At 47.8% G+C, this 19,582-nt stretch overlaps 2 protein-coding genes and 1 pseudogene across 2 annotated transcripts; all 3 read left to right on the top strand.

Annotated features, from left to right (window-relative positions):
- Positions 1–5,058: 5,058 nt before the first annotated feature.
- Positions 5,059–8,502, top strand: LOC111617979. Its single transcript, XM_023359392.1, has one exon. It carries the CDS (start codon positions 5,059–5,061, stop codon positions 8,500–8,502), a length of 3,444 nt encoding a protein of 1,147 aa, XP_023215160.1.
- Positions 8,503–11,947: 3,445 nt separating this feature from the next.
- LOC111617986 lies at positions 11,948–12,049 on the top strand (annotated as a pseudogene).
- A 310-nt stretch (positions 12,050–12,359) lies between these two features.
- On the top strand, positions 12,360–15,938 carry LOC111617978. Its single transcript, XM_023359391.1, has one exon. The coding sequence runs from the start codon at positions 12,360–12,362 to the stop codon at positions 15,936–15,938; it is 3,579 nt and encodes a 1,192-aa protein (XP_023215159.1).
- Positions 15,939–19,582: the final 3,644 nt, after the last annotated feature.

Below are 19,582 nucleotides of genomic sequence, written 5' to 3'. Positions count from 1 at the left end.
GTTGTTTTGTTTATTGTAATTAGTACCTAAAGGAAAATTTGAGTTGTAAATTTTGCCATTTTGGTATTTTATAATGTAAAATTTTATACTTTACCTGTTTATATTTTTACCTGTGTTTTAAACGCAGGTTTTTGTAATTTTTAGTTATGCCCTGTTGGCTTTGATGTTTAAATGTTTTATTCAAATGTATTGTACTAATGAATTGTTTTATATTGTCGGGTTTGTCAGAATTGTATGTTTTTCTAACATTTTTGTAAGTTTTTATGTGGTTGAAAATAAATGCACATTTTGCGCTTGCCTTTTCTTCTGAACAGCCTGCGGGATTATAACAGGCTGTTTCTTTTTACTGCTATTGTTTGTTTGGAGATAGCGTGAAGGAAATCCAACTGTAAATGAAGTTGTCTTTGGCAAAATTACAAACTTTAAAACCACAGTATCTGTTCTCTGATCTGGCTGTATTCGTAAGTATCTAGATTTTTGTTTTTTCACTGTTCTATAGCCTTTTCTCTTCGCTGAAAGGTTGGCCTGCACGCTTGAAACACAGCGTGTATTCGCTGACCGGACAGCAAATCTTTCCCCCTTTTGTGGCGGGTTCGCCCCCACACTATCCCCTTACCCTGATGTGGAGCTCACACCAGGTTTTCTTTCCTTCCCCTACCACCTGCCTATGGGTCAGTCGTATTCCCCTTCATACTTCCAGTGCTTCCTTTTGGTCTTAGCGAGTCTGCAGTTTGTATAGTGCAGTGATCGTGTGCTATTTGGATACCATTGGAATACAGTGTGCCCATTGGATTATTGTGCGTTCATTGGATAACAGTGCACCTATTGGATTACAGTGCCTATAGGAATATAGTGTATTGTGTATGTGTGCCCAATTGGATAAAATAAGATACCAAAATGGATAAACCATCTACAAGTAGTGCTTCATGGGGAGAAAGTGAAATCCCCAACGACCACGAAATGTTGAATCAAGATGATTCAATCAGTGTGTGTGAAAAAGACCCAATATTGGATACTCCGATAAGTGAAGAAGAAAAGGACAAAATTAAAAAATACACAACAATTAAATCAGTGAGAATAACAGCCCAACAGAGAATGGACACCATAGAACTCATTAAAGTGTGTGAAAGTCGTCTGCAAAAAGAAGGAGCTGTGAAACAAGTATGCTATCATCCGAAAGGAATAGTAGAAATTGGACTTGACTCAGTGGAAGATAAAGAGCATCTCATAGGAAGGGATATACAGGTAGGAGGAGTTAATTATACAATAGAGAGTTTAGAGACAGAATTAATCTCAATAACGGTAAGATTAGTACCCTACGAGATAGATGAAACATTATTAAAAGAGATATTAGGGAAATACGGCAAAGTCATAAATATATACCCTTTATACTATCCGGGAACCAAAGTAAAGACAGGTAGTTATCGAGTCCCCATAGTTACTAGAAAAAAGATACCTAGCTATTTAGAAATATTTGGAAAAAGAATACAAATTTTATACGTAGGAGTTAGAAAGGAATGTTTGCGTTGCGGCGATCCTGATCACGAAATCAAGGATTGTCCGGTAAAAAAAATGTTATAGATGCAAAAGTATTCAGCATTTAATTAAAAATTGCCCCGCCTGTTATAATTGTGGAAAAGTCCATAATAAGGAACAACAATGTCCTAAACAGACATTTGCGGATATCTGTAAAAAAGGTCCACGTAAACAAAGCCTAGAAAGAAGAGAAAGAAGTTTAGATAAATGGAAAAAGGAGAAACAAACAAAAAATAAGGTAGTAGAGATAGAGGAATTAGAAACTGAGGAAATAGATATAGATCAAAGTAATACAAACACAAAACAAGAAAACAACATAAATGAAAATTCAGAAAATAGTCAAATAGAAAGTATAGAAAACAGTCAAATAGAAAACTTAGAAAACAGTCAAATAGAAAGCGTAGAAAATAGCCAAACAACAAGCATAGAAAGAGGGCAGAAACCCACCAAAGAAATAATCAAACAACCTATAATAGAAATAAGTAGATGCGAGGAAATAACACCAGAAAGAAAGGGAAAAAGAAAAGTTAGTAGAAAAAGAACAATCAAAGAAAGGAATGTGAAAAGACATATACAAATATACAACTTAGAAAAGAGAACAGATTTAACAGAAGCACAGAAAATAGCTGAATTAAATAAACTAGTAGGAAAAATGGCAGAACAATCAGGAATGAGAAAAACTTTATCAGCCACTGACCTGTATAGGCTAGCGAAAGAAACAGATAGCAAAACCAATAATGGGTAGTAAAAATAATATAAATATAAGAACCATAAATATTTCTGGTTTTAGGAGTAAAGAAAAACAAATATATATGTTAAATTTAGTATTAACTCATGATATTGACATCTTGCTATTGCAAGACACAAATATTTATGATTTCAATGACCTCAGAATGTTAAGAAAAATTTTTGTAGAATATAATATATATGCATCATTTGCCACGAGAAGAAGCACTGGGGTCCTAACTTTAATTCATAAAAGGTTAAAAGTTAGTGATTTTAGAACTGATTCAGAAGGTAGGATTATTGTTGTAGACTTTCAGATAAAAAACAGATTAATGAAAATAGTTAATCTATATGCCCCTCCATGTGTGTCCTTGAGAAGAGATTTCTTTCATGAACTGCCCAAATATATCAGCGGAGGGAGAGATATAATAATAGCTGGTGATTTTAATTGCATGTTAAGTGGAAATGACAAGAATGGACCTCTTATGCCAGATGGTACTAGGAAAATTTTAACAAAAATAATAGAAGACTACCACCTTATAGATAGTTATCGTCATAAATATCCAAATTCTCCAGGATACACATGGGAAAGTAGAGGCATAAAAGAAAGGTTAGACCGCATATATATAAATGGTATAATAGGTAACATAAATGATATAAATTTATATAGATTAACTGTTGACGATAGAAACCTATCAGACCACAAATGATAGAAATAAAATTAGATATTGATAATAACAACAAACAAAGGAACAAAATCAAATTAACAAAAGAAATTCTTGATGATATTGAATTTCAAAACAAAATTAAAAATCTATTAGAGAATAATAAAAAAGATATAAATTGGAAAAATTGGAACAATATAAAAAAAGAAATAGAGAATATCACTGAACATACTTGGAGAAAAATAAAAAGAAAAAGATTTGATAAAATAAAATACCTACAAAGGATTCTTAGTATGAAAATAATTGAAAATAAAATTGAGGATATTAAAAGCATTGAAGAAGAGATCAGTATAGAACTAGACAATAGAGTAAAAGACAACTACGTAAGGTATAGGATGAATAAAATTGGAATTAGCAGACAGGCGGAAAAGATAGTTTTCGAAAAAAAGAACAAACATAGAGAAACGCTTGAAATTAATAGCTTGATTATTGATAACAAAATAACAACTAATGAAAACAATATAAAAAATGAATTTGAAAAATTTTACACTCACCTTTATAGCAGACCCACAACTAACTGGAGTTACTGGGATGAAGTAAGCAAATACATTAAACCTATAAAAGATTACAATGATAATATCATTAACAAAGAAATCACCAAAGATGAGATTAGTGAAGCTATTAATGATTTACATATAAGAAAAGCAGCTGGAACTGATAGGATCCCAGCGGAAATATATAAGTTTTTCAATAATGATTTTGAAGAATTATTCTTCAACTTATTTAAAAATGAGACAAGGGAGAAAACTTTTAACCAAGGGAAGATGGTATTAATAAACAAAAAAGACAACATAGGTAAAAAAGTAGGGGACTTTAGACCAATCACCCTTCTAAATTTAGATTACAAAATTTATAGCAACATATTATGTAAAAGACTTGAAAACCTTTTTAGAAACCATATAGGGGCTACACAAAGCGCTGGAATTAAAGACAGATCGATTCAAAACAATATCATGTTTATAAACCTTTTACAAGAATTATACACAAAACGTGGCATACCCCTAGCAATCCTTTCCATAGACGTAGAAAAAGCGTTTGACTCAATAAACAGAGAAGTACTATGGAAAATCTTATACAGTTTTGGTCTAAATGAGAAAGAAATAAACGCAATAAAAACACTCTATCAAGATCCCTTCACTAAAATCCTAATTAATAATAATGAATCCAATGACATTGATTGTAAAGCTGGGGTACGCCAGGGGTGCCCCAGTTCCATGATATTATTTACTATATATTTAGAAGTTTTATTGAAAATGGTCAGTAATGATAACATTGTTACTCCGGTACACATCCCAGGCATGAACAAAAACATTAAATACATAGCGCACGCAGACGATGTCAACTTCTTTATTTTAGACAAACCATCTCTTAATAGAACAATTAGACACATAGAGAACTTCAGAGCACTTACCGGTATGAAAATTAATGAGAAAAAAAGTAAACTTTTCTGTATCAACAGCCAGTTAACTTGTGACATAATGGATATAGAGATAGTTGATGACATAAAAATTTTTGGTGTTTGGTTCGGCAAAAACAATAGACAAAAAAATCTGGAAAATATGATACAAAAGATTGACGAGGGGATTAAAGACTGGAGCACTAATTGGTTCTATTTACCAGAGCGTACAATAATAGCAAACAGAATATTAATAGCTAAAATTATGTACACACTATATGTGACTAGACTATCAAACGAAGATATTAAAGCTATAGAAAAAAAGATATNTGCCCCATTTCGACGACTCCAGGATTCCGAGCCGGATGCTCCCCGCCGAGTCGGTAAGTAGTTTTTAGCGTTTTTCTCTTTCCTATTACTCTTCCTACTTCCGCTGGAAGGGCGGCCTGCACTGTTTAAACGCACAGTGTATTCGCTGCCTGACCAGCAACCACTTTTCTGTCGCGGCGTGATCACTGGTCACGACGCAACGTGTACTTCCACTGCTGCCTGGGCCGACCCAAGCAGCAGTTCTTTCTTCCCCTTCCTGCCTCTTCTTGGTTGGTTGCCCCTAGCACCCCAAGAGGCTTTTCCGCCCCTTTTCTCCTCCCCCTCTATATACTACACATTTGACCTATGGCGACCAACAGCCCAACAGAGGCCATACTACTAGTGCCATTACGTCCGCCTTACCACTGCCCTGCCTGCCTCCCTGTCTACCGTGACTACGTGGATCATGGGGGCCTCGCCCGTCACATTAGACGCAACCACGGCGGTCGCCTTCTGTTCGAGTGCCGAGCGTGCCATGTCCGCTCTGAAAAGCTGAAAGAAGTGAAACTACACCAAGCCAAATCAGCTACGTGCTCAGCGCAACTCCCATCTATGTCGCCTGAGAGCACGGCCAGAGATCCCAAACCACGCCCACGGGTCCCCACAGGGCCCAGGAAGACGAGGCGCCAGACCTATGGAGTGGACGAGGACTACTTGGCCTCCCAAGCTATCACTGAAAACGGTGATCCTACCGGCCAACCAACAACCTCTGATGCTGCAGCCAGCCCAGCAGCTCAACCACCCACCTACGCCAGCGTAACAGCCTCCACACCACCTACGAGAATTAACAACTGGTCCATAGGCCCACCTCAGCCGACCAATAACGACTCTCCGCCGCCGCTGATAAGACGCCCACGCCGCTCCAGACGTCGACAGGTAAGCAGCCCTCCCAACACCAACAGCCCTGCAGAACCGATCCCGGCTACCCCAGGCAACTCTACCAGTGGGAACATCACCCCTCCACCAAGCCAGCCACGTGACCACCAGCCGACAAACCTTCCAGCCCACAACGATGGTACACCTCAGCCTAGTGTGCAACCGGTCCAGCCACCATCACCAGACGCCGACGACACTGCACTACCAGCATGGGTCGTCGCCTGGAAGGAAAGGTTCAACTGCGCGCTTGATGTGGACATGCTGGAGGTAATGGTAGAAGACCTCACTCATCTCGCCAAAAGCATGGCCCCACAACCGCCCGCTAGACCTCCACGCCACCAACACCAGCAACGCCAACCAAGACCCCGGCACGGCCACAGGTACGATGCAGCAGAAGCCAGCCGCCTGCAGCGCCTCTACCGGGCCAACAAAGCCAAGGCCTTCAGCGAGATAACACGCGGCCCAAGCCGTTTCTGCAACATCGGCAGGCAGGACCTAGAGGACCATTTCAGAAGTATCAACACCCACCACCTGACATCGCCTGAACCACTGACAACCTTTTTACCTCCAGGTCCACAACCCGATGATGACAACCCACTCTGCACCACCTTCTCACCATCTGAAGTGGCCAGCAGACTTGCTAAATGCCACAACACCGCCCCGGGACCCGATGGTATCAAGTACTACATCTGGCGTCGCCTCGACCCACAGGGGCACATTCTCTCCGCACTTTTCAATGCAGTGCAGAGAATCGGCGCTGTACCTAGCTCATGGAAGACATCCACAACCATACTTCTCCACAAAAAGGGCGACCGCAATAACATCAACAACTGGAGACCGATCGCCCTTGCCAACACACTAGGTAAGGTATACTCCGCATGCATAGCAAGCCGGCTCCTCCGCTGGTGCGAAGCCAACAAGGTAATCTCCACCAGCCAAAAGGGATTTATGCACTTTGAAGGATGCTCAGAGCATTCCTTCACTTTACAATCCATTATACAGGATGCACGACGAAAAAACAAGGGGTGCCATGTGGCATGGCTGGACCTGGCCAATGCCTTTGGGTCTGTACCCCACAGCACCATCCTCGCCTGCCTGCAGTGGAGTGGCCTCGGCGAACCATCCACTCAGTGCATAAAAACCCTCCTCGACGACTGTCACACACGTATTCGATCCAACACTGGCCTCACGGACCCAATTCCTGTCAGCGCTGGGGTTAAGCAGGGCTGCCCCCTCAGCCCCATCATATTCAACCTGGTTGTAGAACCAGCACTCCGCCTTGTGACCAACCTCAACAAGGGGTACCATCTCCATGGTCAACAGATATCCATCCTCGCCTATGCGGATGATATCACTATCGTCAGCAGCACCGTCGACGGCCTTCAAGCACAATTGGACCTTCTTGCCACATGGGCTAATAAATGCGGACTACGGTTCAACCCTGCGAAGTGCGCAGCCCTCTCGGTCACCGGAAAATACAACTGTGACGACGGCAACCGCTTCAATCTTCAGGGCACGGACATCCCACAACTCCAAAAGAAGGACAGCTACCATCATCTAGGCATCCCGACCGGCTTCACCCTCGAAAAGTCGGCCGAAGCTGTCATCGAGAACATCCACAAAGACCTCAAACACATAGACAACTCTCTTCTGGCTCCCTGGCAGAAGATCAACTGTGTAAGTACTTTTCTCCTTTCTAGGTTGACCTTCCACCTCTCGCTGGGTAAAGTCCAAAAGAAACCCCTCAACAATTTGGACAGAGCCATCAAAAGACTCATCAAAAAATGGATGAACCTCCCACAGCGCGCCAGCACAGAGATAATCCACATGCCGCATGCCCAAGGAGGGGCCAACATCACTCCATGCGGCATCCTGGCCGATGTGGCGCAGGTAAGCCATGCAATCAACCTCCTACAATCCAGGGACCCCACCGTTGCCAGCCTCGCCACAAAAACACTACAGCTCGTGGTCGAAAGACGCATCAAACGCCAACCCACTAACATCGACCTATGTAAGTACCTTGCAGGCTCCATGGAGGGCGAATTTGGATTCGACCCGTACGACATCCCGTCCACATGGACCCGTTTAAGGATGGCCACCCGGCGTCTGAACTCACACATCAACCTCGAATGGCAAGCAGTAGGAGACGACACTATCACTCCTACGATCGACGGAAAGCCACTTACCAAGACAACCGCGATGAAATCCATCTCAACTGCGGTTAAGGCATCCTTCCTTACATCCTTGCTACGAAAACCCGATCAAGGTAAGACTTTCAAACTAATTGCAGGGGCACCGTGCAGCAACCACTTCCTCCACGATGGCAATTACACCAGGTTTGCTGACTGGCGCTTTATCCACCGTGCACGCCTGAGTGTAGTACCTCTACGTGGCCTCAGACGGTTCGGGAACGCCAGCCAGACCTGCAGGAGATGCCAACGACATCGGGAGACCCTGGCGCACGTGATAAATCACTGCCCCCCTAACCTCGCCATGATCACCAAACGCCACAATGCGATTCTTACAAGACTCTACAACGCCTTCGATCGCAAGGGACTAAAGGTATACGTCAATCAACAGGTCCCAGGTTACCCACACAATTGTCGGCCGGACCTTGTTGTAATCAACGAGCACCCTAAGACTGTCACCATAATAGACGTTGCAACGCCATTCGAAAATGGCGAAGAGGCGTTCAACCAGGCTCGATCGGAGAAAACCATGAAATATGCCGACCTAGCAGACTACTTTAAACACCAAGGGTACGACACCTTCCTGGACGCCTTTATTATAGGAGCCCTTGGCGGCTACGACCCGGCGAACGAACGTACTCTGCAACGTCTAGGAGTCTCACGCAACTACTCCAAANTTTCCTGACGTTCTTTCGTGTGTATTAACGGATATTTGCCGATCGACGTCACCTGGACACACCACACGTGTATTGTACGTTTCCAGACTTGGCCCGTCGGCACCTTTGATGTGTTTTTTATCGCTTCTCGGCCTTATTGGCTAAGACCAAGGACTTGATAATTATTACAAATTATTGGATTCTCGAAGGAAAATTGGACTGTGGAAAAGAAAAAAGAAGTTAGTGTTTGGACAGTTGGTGAGTTAGTCTTTGACTTTTTTACTCAACCTAACAAGCTACTTGATAGCTGGATAGACTGCAGGAGATGGATGGCTTGACACGAAGTCAAGCAGCAGACTCTGAGGCAGTAGATGGGTTGGAGACACCTGAGACTAGAGAGATGGCCCGACAGTTAGAAGATCTTTTGGATTCGTCTGGTAGTGTAGAAGTCTTCACACAGGAAGAGGAAATGGAATTAATTCCGGAAGAAGAAAAATTGGATTGGGCATCAGTTGAACCACCAGTGGAGGCAACTACTCCAAATTGATGAAAAGACTCATGGTAAGCGATAGCATTAAATGGAGTAGAGACATTTATACCAACCATTTATGCTCTCGCCGCCAACACTAATGTGCAACTATCCCACGTCAATGTAACCACTAAGCTGGCTAGTGCCCATGTACGCGACAACCTCCTACTCACTTCTGTACTCGGGTCTTTGCATAATTGTATATAATACTGTACATAATCGGCGCAGTACGCCCATGTAACCGCGCTCACCATTTGTACAGCCTTCCACATAGGCTCTTCTCTCTTTGTTTGCCATTTCATGGCCCCCACCTCGCGATCTGTATGGTCTGGCCCATAGGCTCACTGCTTATGGCCCTCACCAATCTCACGCGCTGGAGCTCCGCCTCCCTTTACCATTCCTCCTGTACTCCAACACCTTTGTACTCTTACTGGCTGGCTAAGAGCCCATGTCTCACATATTGCTGCCACCATTGGCCTTGTATTTTTTATTAATCTTAATAAATGGCTTTTAAATCTGTTCTTATCAGCTTAATGTTTTCTGCCTAAATTAGGACCAGAACTGGACTTCGAGCCCCACATTGCTCCCCAGACCTCTGGGTAAGTATATTTTGGTTTTGCTACTTTCTCTGTCCTACACTCTTCTCTCTTCCGCCGGAAGAGCGGCCTGCACGGTTTAAACGCACCGTGTATTCGCTGCTCGACTGGCAACACTGTTCTATCGTCTCCAACTCTTGTTGGGACTGTTCGGTGCTCTGCGTGAGCATCCTTTCCGCCACTTTCTTCCCCTTCCTGCCCCTACTTGGTTGGTTGCTCCGCACCCCAGGGGGCTTTTCCTCACCTTTTTTCCCACCCTTCTCCTATCCATCAGAACTACACATTGCGATCAATGGCCAATCCACAAAATGTTACCCTTCTGGTACCGCTCCGGCCACCCTATCACTGCCCAGCGTGCCTCCCTGTTTACAGGGATTACGTCGACCACGGCGGCTTGTCACGCCACCTTCGACGTATTCATGGCGGGCGTCTCAATTTTGAATGCCGAGCATGTGGAAGACAGTCAGACAAACTGAAGGAGCTGAAACTTCACCAAGCCCGTTCAACGCAATGCTCCAACATGTTCCCCTCCATGTCTCCCGATCAAGCCAGGGACCCAAAGCAGCGAGGGAAAATACCCACTGGCGCACGGAGACGACTACGCCAAACTGACTACGGTCTTGACGAGGCCTACCTCGCCTCGCAGGCCGCCCTCAACAGCGAGGTAAGTAGCAGCCACCCTCGGCTCCCTACCTCACATCCCAGGCCCACTCCTGCGGCTCATCCTCCTACAGCCAGTCCTCCTCCAGCCGTCGATACCAGTCCAGCCGGAGCTACTCCAACAGCGACAAGCACCATCCAGGATGTCGGTCCCACTCCAACCAGCACTGCCAGCGACACCTCGCCTACTCCTCTAGTAAGACGCCCACGCCGCCGTAGACGCCGTAAACCATCCGACACTCCGGACGCTGCAAGCAGTCAAGACAGCATTCCTGACAGCCCCGCCGATTCCAATGGAACCACCACTGCTGAGCCCAGTCCGTCCACGGCTCCTCATCTGGACACCAACACCGTCCCCGAAGCCGCTACAGCTGACTGCCCACAGCCCCCTCCCGCTCTTGCCACAGATCCCGTGCCCCGGCCTTGCACTCCTGCAAGCCATCCGCCGGAATACAACACCTCCTCCGACCCTCCATCCTGGGTCCTCGCTTGGCGGGATAGGTTCAACTATGCAGTCGATGAGGACATGCTCGAAACGATGGTAGACGACCTTACCTGCCTCGCTCAGAGCATGACCCCTCAACAACATAGGCCACCACATCGTCCCAACCGGACAAGGCCTGCACGTAGCCGCAACAACAACCGTCGCGGCAACTTCAATCCTGCTGAGGCTAGCAGGCTTCAACGCCTTTATAGAGCAAATAAACACAAGGCGTTCGAAGAAGTCACTCGGGGGGCCAGCCGATTCTGTTCTGCCAGTAAGGCTGCCCTCACGGAGCACTTCTCTGCCACCAATCCAGCACCCTCCGAACCCTTATGCAGCCTTCTTCCACCTAGGCTGCAACCAACGACGAGCAACCCTCTCCATACCACCTTCACACCAACTGAGGTTGCCAAACGTCTCACTAAGTGCCATAACACGGCCCCGGGCCCTGACGGGATCCGTTATTACATCTGGCGGCGCCTGGACCCGCAGGGACACATCCTCTCGGCTGTGTTCAATGCCGTCCAGCGTATTGGCCACGTTCCTAGTGCGTGGAAAACCTCTACTACAATCCTCCTCCACAAAAAGNAAAATTTTTTTTAAATATCTAATCAAAATGTAGTAAGATATCTAATTAAACACTAGATGCTAATAATTATAAAAATTAAAAACGGATAATTTAGTTCCTAACAAAATTTTATGAAATAGCAAATTCAATTTGTGTGTGAAATTTTTTATGTTTAACTTTAACTTTAACATCGTTTTATCAGTTATCACACAAAGTAATTAAAAGGGGACATAAAAATTTTGCAAATCCCCTCTTTTATTATTTTGAGATTATTTCGAGATTTTATTGATTTTTTGTCTTCTCAAAAATTGAATAAAATATTTTTATAATCTGTGTTGAAATGATACAGAGGCGACATCTATTGATGTATGTGAGGGTGGCAACGTTTTGTTAATGTCTTAGGGGGGGTGAAGGCAGAGGAGGACTCATAGCATTAATAAATTGAATTTTTCATAATTCTTGCAGTAAAATAAAACTGTAGTGAGTAAATTGGTGGTCTGTGATAGTTATTTGAAGTGAGAACCATCAGTAAATGATGCTGTTGCTGTTGGAAATTGCACTCCACGATAGAAATTTCGTTCACCCTCGAGCGGACGAACGTTTTGCGAATGATTTCGGAGAGGGACTCTCTGTGGTTATCGCTTCTCGGCCTTTTGGCTAAGATCAAAGTGTAGTATCTGTTCTTATCAGCTTGATGTTTTCTGCCTAAATTAGGACCAGAACTGGACTTCGAGCCCCACATTGCTCCCCAGACCTCTGGGTAAGTATATTTTGGTTTTGCTACTTTCTCTGTCCTACACTCTTCTCTCTTCCGCCGGAAGAGCGGCCTGCACGGTTTAAACGCACCGTGTATTCGCTGCTCGACTGGCAACACTGTTCTATCGTCTCCAACTCTTGTTGGGACTGTTCGGTGCTCTGCGTGAGCATCCTTTCCGCCACTTTCTTCCCCTTCCTGCCCCTACTTGGTTGGTTGCTCCGCACCCCAGGGGGCTTTTCCTCACCTTTTTTCCCACCCTTCTCCTATCCATCAGAACTACACATTGCGATCAATGGCCAATCCACAAAATGTTACCCTTCTGGTACCGCTCCGGCCACCCTATCACTGCCCAGCGTGCCTCCCTGTTTACAGGGATTACGTCGACCACGGCGGCTTGTCACGCCACCTTCGACGTATTCATGGCGGGCGTCTCAATTTTGAATGCCGAGCATGTGGAAGACAGTCAGACAAACTGAAGGAGCTGAAACTTCACCAAGCCCGTTCAACGCAATGCTCCAACATGTTCCCCTCCATGTCTCCCGATCAAGCCAGGGACCCAAAGCAGCGAGGGAAAATACCCACTGGCGCACGGAGACGACTACGCCAAACTGACTACGGTCTTGACGAGGCCTACCTCGCCTCGCAGGCCGCCCTCAACAGCGAGGTAAGTAGCAGCCACCCTCGGCTCCCTACCTCACATCCCAGGCCCACTCCTGCGGCTCATCCTCCTACAGCCAGTCCTCCTCCAGCCGTCGATACCAGTCCAGCCGGAGCTACTCCAACAGCGACAAGCACCATCCAGGATGTCGGTCCCACTCCAACCAGCACTGCCAGCGACACCTCGCCTACTCCTCTAGTAAGACGCCCACGCCGCCGTAGACGCCGTAAACCATCCGACACTCCGGACGCTGCAAGCAGTCAAGACAGCATTCCTGACAGCCCCGCCGATTCCAATGGAACCACCACTGCTGAGCCCAGTCCGTCCACGGCTCCTCATCTGGACACCAACACCGTCCCCGAAGCCGCTACAGCTGACTGCCCACAGCCCCCTCCCGCTCTTGCCACAGATCCCGTGCCCCGGCCTTGCACTCCTGCAAGCCATCCGCCGGAATACAACACCTCCTCCGACCCTCCATCCTGGGTCCTCGCTTGGCGGGATAGGTTCAACTATGCAGTCGATGAGGACATGCTCGAAACGATGGTAGACGACCTTACCTGCCTCGCTCAGAGCATGACCCCTCAACAACATAGGCCACCACATCGTCCCAACCGGACAAGGCCTGCACGTAGCCGCAACAACAACCGTCGCGGCAACTTCAATCCTGCTGAGGCTAGCAGGCTTCAACGCCTTTATAGAGCAAATAAACACAAGGCGTTCGAAGAAGTCACTCGGGGGGCCAGCCGATTCTGTTCTGCCAGTAAGGCTGCCCTCACGGAGCACTTCTCTGCCACCAATCCAGCACCCTCCGAACCCTTATGCAGCCTTCTTCCACCTAGGCTGCAACCAACGACGAGCAACCCTCTCCATACCACCTTCACACCAACTGAGGTTGCCAAACGTCTCACTAAGTGCCATAACACGGCCCCGGGCCCTGACGGGATCCGTTATTACATCTGGCGGCGCCTGGACCCGCAGGGACACATCCTCTCGGCTGTGTTCAATGCCGTCCAGCGTATTGGCCACGTTCCTAGTGCGTGGAAAACCTCTACTACAATCCTCCTCCACAAAAAGGGCGATCCCAACGACATCCACAACTGGAGGCCCATCGCACTGGCCAATACGCTTGGAAAAATTTACTCCGCATGTCTCGCCAACCGTCTTCTACGTTGGTGCGAAGACAACGAAATCATCTCCAACGCACAAAAAGGGTTCATGCGTTTCGAAGGGTGCTCGGAACATTCCTATGTCCTCCAGTCTACTATACAGCATGCACGCCGTAAAAATGGCGAATGCCATGTTGCGTGGCTCGACCTTCGTAACGCATTTGGCTCCGTCCCGCACTCAACAATATACTCCTGTCTCAAGTGGTGCGGACTTGACGAAGCCTCAATCGAATGTGTCCAACTCCTCTTAGAAGGCTGCCACACTCGTATCCGTAGCAACACAGGGCTCACCGATCCCATCCCTGTCTTGGCTGGGGTGAAGCAGGGCTGCCCGCTAAGCCCCATCCTGTTCAACCTAGTCATCGAGCCCGCGATCAGACTCATCAACAGCCTTCAACTTGGGTACCGTCTGCACGAGCATGCCATTTCCATCCTGGCATACGCTGATGATATTACTATCGTCAGCGGCTCCGCGTCGGGATTACAATCCCAACTCGACCTCCTTACTAACTGGGCTTTGCATAGCGGCCTTACTTTCAACCCGGCCAAATGCGCTACCCTGTCAGTCGCAGGGAAGTACCAATGCTCTGATAGCTCCAACTTTCGAATCCAGAACTCCAACATTCCCTGTCTTGGGAAAAACGACTCCTATCATCACTTAGGCATACCCACTGGCTTCACGCTGGGGCGTTCCGCCGACTCCACCATTGACGGTATCATAGCTGACATCAAACACATCGATAATTCACCTCTAGCCCCATGGCAGAAAATCGATTGTGTCAGCACTTTCCTCACGTCCAGGCTCACCTTTCACCTTACTCTTGGAAAGGTGCACAAAAAGAGATTGAGCCAACTTGACACCGTCATCAAACGGAACGTAAAGAAATGGATGAATCTGCCTCAGCGCGCTAGCCCCGAAATAGTCTACATCCCGCATGCCCAAGGTGGCGCTAACGTGACGCCATGCAATGTTTTAGCAGATGTGGCCCAGGTCAGTCACGCCATCAACCTCATCCAATCCAAAGATCCGGTCGTCGCTACCCTTGCAACCAAGACCCTGCAATTGGTAGTCGAGAAGAGAATAAAACGCCAACCGACCGAGGCCGACCTTTGCACATATCTGGCCGGCTCCATGGATAATGAATTTGGCGCTGACCCTTACGACATTCCATCGACCTGGACTCGTCTGCGCATGGCCACTCGCCGCCTCAAGAAGCGCATCAACATCGAATGGTCCCACACCGAAAACGGAGCCTTAATTCCTACACTCGATGGCACTCCAATCAAAAAAACCACAGCCATGAAGTCGATCAGCGCCGCTGTAAGAGCCACATTTCTTCAATCCCTCCTCAATAAGCCTGATCAAGGGAAAGCATTTAAGATCACCTCAGCCAACAACAATAGCAACCACTTCTTGCGCGAGGGTAACTTCACAAGGTTCGCTGACTGGCGGTTTATCCACCGTGCTAGGCTAAGCGTAGTACCCCTGCGCGGCCTACGCCGGTTTGGTAATGCCAGCCAGACCTGCAGAAGATGTCAACGCCACCGTGAAACCCTCGCACACGTAATCAATCACTGTCCTCCGAACCTTCACCTGATTACGAAGCGGCACAACGCCATCTTAGACCGACTCAACAGGGCCTTCAATCATAAGGACTTAAACGTCTACATAAACCAGCAAATCCCGGACTTTCCCAGCTCCTGCAGACCGGACTTAGTGGTAATAAACCAGAACCCCAAGACTGCAACTATTGTGGACATCGCAACGCCGTTTGAAAATGGCGCTGATGCCTTTGAACGTGCAAGAAGCGACAAAATCCAAAAATACGAGGAATTGGCAAACCACTACAGGCGACAGGGATATGATACCTTCATCGACGCATTCGTCGTGGGATCCCTAGGTGGGTATGACTCTGCCAATGACTCCGTCCTCCAACGGCTCGGCGTAAGCAGAAACTATGCAAAACTAATGAGAAAACTGATGGTTAGCGACTGCATACGCTGGAGCCGCGACATATACGCCAGACATTTAGGACACCGCATCTAAACTACCTATTGTCACACAATAATCTGGCATGAGCCCTTGTAATCGCGATCTTGTAAATATTGTTATTTGAGCAGGCTTGAGCCCGTGTAACCGCGAACACCCCTTGTACATATAGCTGGCTATGTGCCCGTGGAACGCGTTTTAAGGCACTTTGCCTTTTCTACCATTTATCTTTACACCACTTATTTTATCTCTGTACTGGCGGCCATGAGCCCATGTCTAACCATTACCTACCTACCATGGTATACTTATGTATTTTTTATTATTATATCAATAAATGGCTTTTAACTCTGTTCTTATCAGCTTAATTATATTAATGTAATTTTGCTGTCTCTTTTCAGGTTGCCAACCGGATTCCGAGCTGAGTGCTCCCCGGCCTCTGGGTAAGTTGTACTGACTTCTCTGTCCTACCTCCTTCTCTCTTCCGTCGGAAGAGCGGCCTGCACGGTTTAAACGCACCGTGTATTCGCTGCTCAACCGGCAACACTGTTTCTATCGGCGCCGTTCGCGGTAGCCATTCGGTGCTCTGCGCGAGCATCCTTTCCCAGCGTATAGTTCTCCTATACGCTGCTTTCTTCCTCTTCTCGCCTCCCCTTGGTAGGTTGCTTAGGCACCCCAGGAGGTTTTCCGCCCCTTTCCCACTTCTTTCATCTGCACATTTGGTCTACCATGCCTCCCACCACTGTTTTAGTACCACTCGAGCCACCGCACTGTTGTCAACATTGCCTGCCAATCCCATGTGAATACATTGATCACGCTGGATTGGTCAGGCACCTCAAGCGGGAGCATGGTATCACGTTGCAATTTGAGTGCCGTGCCTGTGGGTTGGTAATGGAGAAGTTGAAATCTTTAAAGGCCCATCAGCGGAATGCTGAGGCCTGTCGTGGCAGCATTGAAGCTCGCCCACCCCCTCCTCCACCTCCTGCCAACCGCCGCATTATGCGGATCCCACTTAGGCCACGGAATCCAAACATTAGAAGGCCTCGTACTCACGACGCCACTCCCTCTACTGCATCCAGCGACCACTCATCTTGCCACTCTATCACACCATCGCCGCCCGCCTCCTCACGGCGTAGGAGAGCCACACGGCGCAGTAGAGCCACACGGCCAGCTCAGCATACTCCGAACGACGTCTCACCGCCACGGGACACCCAGGTCACGCCTTCCACCATTGGTCCAGGGGTCGGTGGCAATTCACTTGCCCACACCCAGCAACCTGCCCACCAGGTCTTGTCTGGCCTGCCACAACACAGTTTGGATAACTGTTCCCCTGGCACCAGGCTACATAATGCCAGCTGTTCGGGCTTAGGAGCCTCTACCCCCGTTCCCGGGGTACCTCCTTGTAGCCCCGTCCCTGGCTCCAGCCAATCGCCGCCTCTGGCCCTGGCCAGAAGGCCCAGAAGACGTCGCTCCAACAACAATCACAGCAACACCAACAGTCCTCATCAGGACTATCATGAGGGTTCTCTCCACTTCACTCCAGTCTCGGCAGCAGTGCCCACTGCTCCCTACTGCCCGGTTGATATCCAACCTTCCTCCCCCGTCGCCAACGCCTCTCATCATCCCACTACTGAGGCCTCACCTCGACTCACCACCACCAGCCCATCCTCCACTCCCAGCTGGGTCCTCAGCTGGAAGGACCGCTTTGATGTGGCTGTAGACGGGGACATGTTGGAAAACATGGTCGACGATCTCGTCACCCTTGCCCAGGACATATGCTCTGTTGCTGGGACCACCATCCAACCTGGAGAGCAGACCACATCCCAACCCTCCATTGCTACTGATGCCAAACGCATACAGAGGTTGTATAGGCTCAACAAAAAGAAGGCCATCAGTTACATCACCAATGGCCAGCCCAAATACTGTGGCATCAATGAGCAGGAACTATACAACCACTTCCATCGTCTGTATGCCCGCAACTCACAGCATCAGCCCTCTGCACCCACGGCCACTCCACCATCCATCGATATGGACGCCAACAACCCGCTCTCCGGCCCCTTCACGCCGGATGAAGTTGCTAACCGCATTCGTCGCTGCCACAACACGGCCCCTGGACCGGATGGTCTCCGTTACCATCACTGGGCCAGGGTCGACCCGCAGGGAATCATCCTTGCGAGCGTCTTTAATGCAGCCCTCCGCACTTCTTCTATTCCATCATCCTGGCAGACTTCCAATACTATCCTACTGCACAAGAAAGGCAGCGTCCGGAACGTTAGCAACTGGCGTCCCATTGCCCTGTCCAACACTTTGGGCAAAATCTTCTCTGCTTGCCTGGCCAACAGGCTTCTGACTTGGTGCAAGGGCAACAACATCTTGTCGAACGCCCAAAAGGGGTTTCTGCAGCACGAAGGCTGTCTGGATCACAATTTCCTCCTACAATCTATCATCCAAGACGCCAGGAGGAAACATAGATCCTGCCACATTGCGTGGCTTGACATCAGCAATGCCTTCGGCTCAGTCCCCCACGAAACCATAATCAAATGCCTGCAATGGTGCGGAATCCACGACGAGAGCATAGACATCATCGACAACTTGCTCCGAAACTGCACCACTAGAATCCGTGCTAACAGTGGGTACACCAACAGCATACCCATCAATTCTGGAGTAAAGCAGGGCTGCCCTTTAAGCCCCCTGCTTTTTAACTTGGTCATCGAGACGGCCGTCAGGATCATCCAGGACCTCCAACTTGGCTACCCACTCGAGGGTGAACACATAGATATCCTGGCCTATGCCGACGACCTCGTCCTCGTTAGCACAACCGCTGAAGGCCTACAGAAGCAGCTAAACTATATTTCACGCTGGGCAGATTGGGCCGGGCTACGGTTCAACCCAGGCAAGTGTGCCACCCTCTCTGTTATAGGCAAACAGCACAACACGAGCGACGAAGTCTTCAAACTCCAGAATGCTGACATCCCGCCCCTAAGGGCTGGAGGTACATACTCCTATCTGGGCATACCTACTGGGTTCTCTACCCATTGCACATCCGAGGACGTGATCACCAACTTAGAGGCGGACATCCAGCAGCTGGACGAGTCCAAACTCGCTCCATGGCAAAAAATCAACGCCATAAACACCATGCTGCTGCCCAAGCTAACTTTCCATCTTCTGCTTGGGGCCAACTCTAAAAATCGCCTACGTGCCCTAGACCGGCGCATCAAGAACTGCGCCAAGAAATGGCTTAATCTTCCCCAAAGGGCTAGCGCCGAGATAGTTAATCTACCGTACGACCATGGAGGAGCAAATATCACTCCATGCGGCACTTTATCGGATATTTGCCAAGTTACGCACAGCATGCATCTCTTCACGTCTAGAGACCCACGTGTACGCTCCATCGCACTAAACACTCTCCGATGTGTCGTCAAAAAACGAATTCGACGAGATCCCACCAACGAAGACTTATGCACCTACTTAAATGGGTCCATGGAGGGCGAGTTCGGCATCGACCCGGCGGACATCACATCAAACTGGACTCGCCTCCGCATGGCTACCCGTCGTCTTCGGAAAACTATGGACATATCTTGGAACACCACCGACGACACTGTTGCAATCACCACGGCAGGCAATCTCATTCCACGACAAGCCGTCTCAAAGCTGCTGACCGGTATGGCCAAAAATAACCTTTTAAACCGTCTGTTGCGCAAACC

This window comes from Centruroides sculpturatus, unplaced genomic scaffold (genome assembly GCF_000671375.1).
Source record: "Centruroides sculpturatus isolate CEXI.00-Female unplaced genomic scaffold, Cexi_2.0 scaffold218, whole genome shotgun sequence".
Taxonomy (NCBI): domain Eukaryota; kingdom Metazoa; phylum Arthropoda; class Arachnida; order Scorpiones; family Buthidae; genus Centruroides; species Centruroides sculpturatus.
This window is presented reverse-complemented; position numbering and strand designations above follow the sequence as displayed.